The sequence below is a fragment of the Schistocerca gregaria genome, chromosome 4 (genome assembly GCF_023897955.1).
Source record: "Schistocerca gregaria isolate iqSchGreg1 chromosome 4, iqSchGreg1.2, whole genome shotgun sequence".
NCBI classification, from domain to species: Eukaryota; Metazoa; Arthropoda; class Insecta; order Orthoptera; family Acrididae; genus Schistocerca; species Schistocerca gregaria.
Genome location: NC_064923.1, coordinates 669,259,419 through 669,269,045, shown reverse-complemented (window position 1 = coordinate 669,269,045; position 9,627 = coordinate 669,259,419). Strand labels below are relative to the sequence as shown.

At 38.1% G+C, this 9,627-nt stretch overlaps 1 protein-coding gene across 1 annotated transcript in view; it reads left to right on the top strand.

Annotated features, from left to right (window-relative positions):
- Positions 1–3,887: 3,887 nt before the first annotated feature.
- LOC126268191 (BTB/POZ domain-containing protein KCTD3) overlaps positions 3,888–9,627 on the top strand; it is a 225,565-nt gene continuing 219,825 nt past the window's right edge. The window contains exons 1-2 of the mRNA XM_049973801.1: positions 3,888–4,288; positions 4,375–4,685. Of these exons, the coding sequence (XP_049829758.1) occupies positions 4,227–4,288; positions 4,375–4,685 (373 nt within the window). The 5' untranslated portion in view covers positions 3,888–4,226. The remainder of the gene's footprint in view (positions 4,289–4,374; positions 4,686–9,627) is intronic.

Here is a 9,627-nt window from a genome sequence, read left to right as displayed (position 1 = left end):
ATATATTCTTTTGCTTTTTTTCATATATACGTTACAAAACTCTAATTTTTTGCCGTACTTCAAGGAGTTTAAACAACCCAGAATACACACTTCATAAATTGCAGATACGCAGTTACCTAAAATAACCCTACTCCTAATCGATATAAGTGTTACAAGATGACCTTTCTCACGTCCCTACACACACCCATAGACACGCCACCAGTATCCAGGTACACAAAACTTGGCTCTCAGAAATGGTTCAGCTGTGCCCTGCAGTGCAACCAGCCACAAAGCAGCTGGTCACGAACACATATGCACGTTGGCTCACTCAAATGATGATGCAGTGCACACCTCCCACCTAGTGCTTCGCATTACAAGAGGGAGGCTTTGTAGAAATATCGATAGCAATGTGCATCACTAGCAGTTGAAGGAAGATTTATCTTTGGACTAAGCAAAGACTTTAGTGCTTTCTGTGTCATGACTGAAAGTTGTGTCAGACTTTGTAAATAAATATTTTTCGTGAAACTAATTGTGTTGACTATATTATTCTATAACTACACTTACATCTACATGGCTACTAGGCAAATTGTGTTTCAGTGCCTAGCAGAGGTTTAATTCAACCATCTTCACACTAATTCTCTATTAAATCGCTCTCGAAAAGTGGGCAGAAAAACGAACATCTATATCTTTCCGTGTACCTCTGATTTCCGCTATCTTTTATGATGATCCTTTCCTCCTATATGGGCCAGAATCGATACAATATTTTTGCATTTGGAGGAGAAAGCTAGTGATTGAAATTTAGTGAGAAGATCCTGCTGCAATGAAAAACGCCTTTGTTTTAATGATTTCCATCTCAAATCCTGAGCATGTCTATGGCAATCTCTCCACTATTACTCCATAATACAAAAAGTGCTCACCTTCTTTGAACTTTCTCTGTGTTCTCAGTTAATCCTATGTGGTAAAGTTCCTACACTATGCAGCAGTACTCCAAAAGAGAATCATTGAAACAGCCTGATTTACAGACACATAAATATAGCTTTTTAATTTTGTGTTGAAAATGTATCCACTTTGTGAAGTGGCTAAGACCATGTGGGTGTACAAAAAAGAGTGGCAATATTGCTATGAAGAAAATTTGAGTATTATAATAGTGAAAATGATTTCGAAATGGGACTCTTTAAAATTCGAAGAAAATTAATAGATTAGGGCAAAATGTACAGTGCTCTTGCAAGTTGTAGTTCGTGGGCTGATATTCAAAGTAAGAGTGCTACTCTGTGGGTGGGAAGTGGGACAGTTGATGAAGAGAAGTCTAAAATCTGTATCTCAGACAGTATTTGAGAGAAGGCTGAAACCATGTGAAAGAAAAACAAAGCAAAACCGCACCTCTCTGGCCGCAGGCGGGTCAATCAGGACTGACCGACCACCATGTTATCCTCAGTCACTATCATGATTAAAAATACAGTGTGCAGAGGCATGTGGTCAGCATACCGCCCTCCCAGCCGTTGCCAGGTATGCAGACCTTGGAACTGCTATTTCTCATTCTAGCAAAACCTTAACATTTTAAAGAATTTCAGTGATTATGTATAAATACAGATGGCCTCTATAGCTAAGTGGTCAGCATGTTCAATTGCTACATCAGGAAAGTAGGTTCAGCCCTCAGTACTACTTGGGAGAAATGAAATAGGATATATTCAGCCTTGTGGTGCCAGTTGAGGAGATTCTTGAATGATAAGAAGCAGCTCCAGGATCTGGGAAACTGAAAAAGGTCAGAAGGAAGGTGTTCTGACACTGTGATCCTCCATACCACATAAGAATGAGGCCATTGACAGAGAATGCCATTGCAGCCATCAGGGCTAGTCTGTAGAGTTGCCATGTGCAAATACAAGCAGCATTTTCTGAACTGTATACTGCCACACACATAAGAAATATTATTATAATTGTGATGCAATAAAGATAACTATATTTACACATAGAAACTGTAAAGGAGTTACTTCTATGTCTGGAATTACTCAGGCTTTTGTTTAAAGTCGATATCATGGACTCTTCTCCTCAAACGTATCAGCTCTATAGCAGATCACACTTCGCTTTTGGATATTATTTTTAGTTACTGTTTATTTTTGATGGAATCTCGCACTGGAGTGTTGGGTGTATTTGCTAGTTGAAAGATGGTATTTAATCTGGAATGGGTAATAGTTCTGTTCAATATAATACATTTATTTATTCGAATAATCCATTTAGAGGCCACAATAAATTAATTTTTGGTTGCCTCTTTCTGTTTAATTTTTGTTGCCCTCGAGACTTCCTTCAGTCTTCGAGAGTGTCATTCCTTTTCTTCCTGGATCCAATTTCTTCCTTTTGCAGACCTCTTTCTTTTCTGAAACCCTGTTGATTCTCTAGAAATTATTCTGTTATCTATTATGTCTATTCTAATTCCTCTCTTTTTCATTTTTTGTCAATTTTGTGAAACATATGGGTTTGAATTTGTAGCTGTTTAGTAAGTAGAAAATTTACTTGGTTAGTTTATTACCATTCATTCGATGTATGGCTCGACAAAACTGTAGTCTTCTTTTCCTCGTAACATCAGTTAGCTTTTCCATTTTCAAATAGAGCTCTCGGTTTGTATTCAACATTACTATTACTTCTAGGTCCCAGAATTTTCTTTAGAATTCTTCTTTCAGCTTTTTTCACTGTTTCAAGATCACCAAATCCTGTTAGGTTAAGTTTTTTTGCTGCTTACAGTGTTTCAGGCCTTACCATTTGTTGATTGTCTCTTAGTTTTGTATTTGAGGACAATCTTTTTTTGTGATATATGTTTTTTGTCATTTGGAATGCCATTACCATTTTACAGACTCTATTTTCTACGGCTCTGTTCTATCTTGCTTGTCATTTACTCTCCTCGGTATTAAAATAGTTTTAGGTATTGCATTGTTACGAATTTTAAAACTTTGACTCATTATTTTGTAAACTAGGCGACGTAAGACGAACTTTCATTGTAGCAGATTCTTAGTGTTTTTTTCTAATTTCTCGAGGTTGCAAGGAAATGAACTCATGCAGTACAGAAGTAATTGATAGTCGTTTATATGTAATTGTTACCGTATAATTGTGCATTTGATGTGTTAGCAAATTACCAGAGATACATGTAAATGTATGTAAAACCAGCCAAATTACAGTGATTCAGTGACAGAAGCTATAATATATGCATGAAGAAATACTTTATGTGTTTGTAACTAACTCCACTGAAAGCAAGAGAATATAAACATATATTACATGCATGTGAAGCCTATATTTCTGTTGTCTGTTGTTATTATGACAGGCACTTTAACTGACACTTAAAAATTTTTATGGAAAGTAATGATTCGCCCACTCTTACACTTCTCTCGGTTTTCTAACACAAGAATAATTTTGTATATACAATTAATTTTGCTTCAAAAACGAATGTGTTAAACATTATTGCCGTTTGTGTCTCAAATGTAGCAACGACAGTGGAGCTGATCTTTCCTGTGTGGGGCACAGTTTTCTTGCTTTTGACGATTTATTATCAAGTCTGTGTCGTTCTCCCTGAAGCTACTGCTGTGGTGCCTTATTTCTTATATTAAATAATGTGCTATTATATTCTATATAGGTTTTTCTTCTCTCCATAGTCGCTGATTTGGCTGAAACTCTAGCGAACAGAACTCCACTTTTATGGGAATCTATACAACATCTTTCTACAAACGACAGATCTTCTTGTGTTTACTAGCATTTTTTTTTTTTTTTTTTACTAAAGGACGGTAGATAACTGTACGTTAAAAGATAATCGTATATAAACTGTACTGTAATATACCGTTTCTTACCTCCCAGGGCTCTTAGGAAACTAAAACCTGACAAATGTGGTTTCATTTTGCAGTTATTGTTGATTTTCATTGCTCTACATAGTCTTCCTATTCTAAAAACTATGTTACAAATCAATATTAACGTTAGTATTCGCACTCGTCCGAAATCGTATTCGGAAGTGTTGCTTGCTGGCTGCTTGGGGCGCTGTATCGCTGTATCGCCGTGAGTAACAAAAACGAGACGGAGTGTCGCGATTATGTTTTAACAGAGTGGAATGGCTATCGAATTCGACAAATCGAGTTACAGCTGTTCATCTGTGATTCCGCATCGTTTTTGTTGACATGTATGCTATGGTCTTTGTATTGTTTGGATTGAATGACTGACACAATGAAATAGTAAATACGTTTTGTTATCAGTGTTAATTTTCGTTGTTAATAATGGCAGCATTCCATCCACCAAGTAACGGTGACATTGTTCATCTAAATGTAGGAGGAACAAGGTATTATCAAGTGTAACAATTTTTCGTCACTTAAATTCAAACACACGAAATATTGTCGATACTTTTCTCGTATTTCTGCTTTACAGGTTTTCAACTTCTCGGCAAACTTTAATGTGGGTGCCAGATTCTTTCTTTACAGCCCTTCTTAGCGGACGAATATCAAGCCTGCGAGATGAAACAGGCGCTATATTCATCGACAGAGATCCGAAATTGTTTGCAACAATTTTGAACTATTTGCGGACGAGAGATATTGATTTAAGTGTGGACTTACGTGCTTTCCGACATGAAGCTGAGTATTATGCTATTGCTCCCTTAGTGAAGAGGTTAATGTTGTGCGAAGATCTCACTCAGTCCTCCTGTGGAGATGTCCTGTTCTATGGCTATCTTCCTCCACCTTGTGAGTACAGTCACTGTATTTTTGGCGTTACTGAATGTTAAGCGTTATCTTAGTTAAAAAAATGTTTCTTTATAAGTGGTTTCTTAAGTATGATATGCCATGGTAACCATTATACTTCATTATGATCCTTAATTTGATCCAGGTCCACCAAAAGCTGTCAGTTTAAATAGAATAATTTCGTGCCACATGGCCTATTATTAGGCATAATCACCGCTCTACCAACTCAATTTTGCTCAGATTTGGTGTACATAGCCGTTAAGTGACCAAAGGGAGATTTAGTCAACAAATTACTGTCTCTCAGATTTTAATAGTTTTTGAGTAGGGGCCTCTTAAGCCAAGAGTACGCAAATATGTCTGGGACATTTGAGAGTCTTAAGCCATGTCCAAAGTGCGCAATATTTAGCAACGTAGTTGAATAATTTGCATTGAACATATTCTGTAAGTGTTGTGTCATTTTGCTCACTATTTTTGTTCCAAGTGGCACTCAAATTTATCAGTATATTTTATCGTAATAAAATTTCCTCCAAGTTTGTTGGCTTGATTCCCTTTATGTAGTTGATTTAGAAAGTTCTCCTTTTCTGAGTCTTATTACCTGATACCGGCGTTACAGAAGCGTCCGATTCCACCCATTTGCCTTTGACCCATGACGTCACAAATATGGCGGAAACGACTATAAACCACGATTCCAATATGGCGCATATAAAGTCGGTACTTACACATTATGAGGACGAAAATACATCGAAAAACACACACACACACAAAGCCTAATGACACTAACTGGACAAGCGCGGAAAATTGGGTGTTTTTGGGTGGGGGCAAACTAAATATAAACAAATTTACACAGCCACCCCCATACAAAACCACACAAAACGACGAAAAAAACAGACAACACAAAACTCCCCAAATACCACTAAATACAATCTCATCTGGAATCTTTCCTTGACGTATATAGCTCAACTGCAGCTCCTGATCCCATAAATTAGGATAAACACTTCCCTTGTCCTATATAGCTCAAAAACATCTCCCGATACCAATATCAACATACACAGCCACACATTGTGATCGAGCACTTCCCTTGACTTGCACACTGTTAATTTCATCCGACATATCCATTCCTGAACAGTAACAACAACCGATTAATTTTACCAAAATTACCACACAATGTATAGCGAACAACACTAAATTAACCTTCACACAAAATCATTAACTCGCTGAAACGAATTCCACTGCAAACAGAGCCAACACTAACAATTATGGACAAAGAGCAAAAGCAAACTGAGCCCATTACACCACACAAACGAAAACCCTGAACATACCACCAGAGAGCACAACATCACGACATCTACAAACACGCCACACCCGCAAACCAAACTCCGCGCAGTCATGACGTCACACATGACAACAGCCTTACGTAACGGGTCAAAGCCGACTCGTGTGGACTCACTTCAGCCAGCAATACTCATCTAAATGAGATTGCAGGTTAGAAGAGCGCCTCTTCCCCCCTCCCTATGACCGATTTAGCCGTCCCCTAAATCCCATCTATGTTATTAGTACATGATCCGGTCTTTTGAACTCTACACCATGATTGACAACTAAATGATCGTAACCCCTCTTCCCCAACCCTGATAAGATGAAAAAACATCTGAAACTACCATACTCCCCTCCTCTATATACTCTTCATTTAGCCCCACCAATTTCCTCTTTGTATTCCCCTCCAAAACCCTGAAAACACTATCTGCATACCCCCACCCCCCAAATAATGCCCCCCCCCCACACCCTAAACCAACCGGAGACTTACCTCTCCTCTATTTTCTCTTTCCAAACTGGCCCACCCAACTTACCCCTATACTTAACACTTTCTGAACAAACTTCCCCACAAAAAGAAAACCAATCTAAAGTCGTCCTCTCACCCACATCAGTCTCGTGCATGCAAAAACTTATAGAGGGTCTATAATAAAAATAATAAGTCATCAAAACTATCTCCCTCATGGCCAACCAAGACTTCTCGAAGCAGGTACCGCGTCTTATGGAGCGCCAAAGGTTATCCCTTCGGCACCGCCACATGTAATAATCCCTGGTCTGATATGCCAGAACTCTGGCCAACTGCATATTCTCTTTACAGACACTGCACTTGACTATTTTGGCCAGCAGTCCAAACATCTGCAAACATTTTATGAGGGGCGTTATGTTGTCCACCATCTCAGCACAGAACCGCGAAACTGTTAAATTTCACTGTCATATCCATACCTAACAAAAGAAACCACAAAATAAATTAACATCTGAAACATGACGAACAGCAAGCCAATAACACCAATTGGGAAAAAAAAATAAAACATTAATTGCTAACTCACTGAAACCAATTTCTGTTCTTCAATCACAGTCAATACAAATTAATTCACACTGTGACCAACGACATTCAGATGAACCCAATACACCACGTAACACGTGAACCATACACACACCACCAGAGGACAGCACCAACCCCAACAAGAAGACATTTGCAAACACAACAAACTCAAACTAAACTCTGTGCCGTAACACAACAAGATGACATCTACAGACACAACCAAATTCTGTGCCATAATAGAACAAGATGACATCTACAAACACAACCAACTCATAAACTAAACTCCGCGCCGTAATGACATCATACACCATGACACCCTTATGTCACGGGTCAAAGCCGACGGGTGGGATTGGATGCCTCCGTTGACCCCTGGTATCGTGTTAACAAAATTTACAAATTACATCACATTTGGGTTCATAGTTTTTGAGATAAGCAGGGATGAAATTGCCGAAATCCAAATTTGCCTCTAAAGCAAGTGATTTTTGAACCTTTGTGCCTCAGAAGGGATGCCTGATCTACATTTGGTGTAGCTAGCGTTTAAAAGAGCATTTTTTTCTCTGCAAAACATCAAATTTTCTTGAAAGCTTTTTTCATTGAAGGCCTGCAGTTATCCAGTAAAGTTTCTCATGCAGATCAGTATTTTGGCGTATGAGAAAACATAGCCCTTTTTAAGCAGCAGCTGTATCGTGTGTTAGGCTGGCCCTAATCACAAAGATTTGCATTGTATTCGATCATTTTTGAACAAAATAGACAATAGTGAGATGCACAGTAGCTTTACCATTTTTCTACTGATAACATTGGACAGTGCCTACACAACAATGCAATAAGAACCTACAAAATATAGCGGAGCAATTACATCACCAAGCTTACAGTTTTGTTTCACAGTTTTGGTATATTGTATTTTACTTTAAGGAAACAAGTGTTGATTGGTCAGGTCTGAGATTTTTGTTATCTTTCTGATAAAATCTTCTACCAGCAGTTGCTTAGTTTCAAATTATGCATGATCTGTTTGGATACATTGTTCGTACTCCATGGTTTCTTCAGGATCAGTGTTCTTGTACATATCAGTAAGTTGTTATTAAAATGCATACCCTGCAAGGCAAGTCTTGCAGGATGTAACATACAAGCTTTTGATTCAGTACTGCAAGCTGACAAACCCATAAAATATGTATAGTCTATGATGAATTTGACAACATTCTGTCTTCCACTGCAAACACATGAGAGAGTGTGTGTGTGTGTGTGTGTGTGTGTGTGTGTGTGTGTGTGTGTGAGAGAGAGAGAGAGAGAGAGAGAGAGAGAGAGAGAGAGAGAGAGAGAGAGAGAGAGGCAGAGTGACAACATTTCGGCCTGAGTTCATAGAATTTTGAAAAGGAAGTTTCTGGTGTGATAAACAATAACATTCCTGCCAGGCTGTTTAGCAACAGTTGCTTTTATTCCTAAACTTTTGTGCCATCAATTCTGACAGAAACATAATCTTTCATGCTAGGGCAGAGCTTGCTGAATGCATCTACATAATTTGGAGCGCTTGATTCTTTAGTCCATCAGACAAGTCTCTGCCTGTGTTTTCCTTGGTGCTAATAGCACACCCTTTTAACTTTTCTACTTCATGGCTGGCTGAATTGCTCATTCTGAGACACAAAATTCTGTATAGAATTTTTGTAAATGTACCAACTCCCTGAAGTTAATGTGAGAACCTGAATTTTGACAGCTTGAGTAGAGTTTTGCTTCAAGTCTGACAACAGCTGCATATAATCGGAACAACTTGTGCATTTCTTTCTGCCTGAACATGCTAACTAATTTTGCAGTTCTTTGGGGTAGACACTTCTAGCAGATGTTACTTACATACCTATTAAGCTTCGTGCCTGATTAACATTGCATTTGATGTAGCCTTTTAAATCATATTTATTTAATCCTGTGGATATTAAGAGCGGAAGCCTTGAGAGAATTTATACTGCTGTGAACTGTATTACAGGCTTCCACCTGCATATAATTGTAGTGCAACACTGCAGCCTAAACACAACCGTTGCCCATCTGAACCATGCTTATTTAAATTGTTCAGATTCTTTGACAAGGTTGCATTAAACTGTACTAAATATTCCCAATTGTGATGATTTTTCATTGGAAGAGAATTACAGCAAAAGTTCAAAGTTTGTCAATGAAATGACATTATAATGAAGAGAAATTGTACAATTATCACTGAAGCTCTGACCAGAATGATTCAACGACAGTTCCTTTTCTTCAGCAGAAAATTCTGTATTATTTAACAGCTTTTTGCTGGAATTGGATGTCAGCAAATGGCAACTCGAAGCATAGTTACCCAGAGAACACTTTGCAAGTCTTCACTTGCTGAAAGCATCAGTTATTCTGATCACTGGTATTATGTCACCTACAAAAATAAGGAAGATAAAATTTGTGATGCTGAATACATTTTTTCAGCTCAGTAGAAATTAAGTAACCAGATTTTGGAGTTGTGTGTGTTCATGGCATCGAGCACTTCGTATGAACTATAAATGTCAAGTGATATTTGTTGTGAGGAGCAGGTTTTTGAGTTGCGGGTTGGTTTTGTATTGTTGAGAGAGTTTGAACTGTACAGGT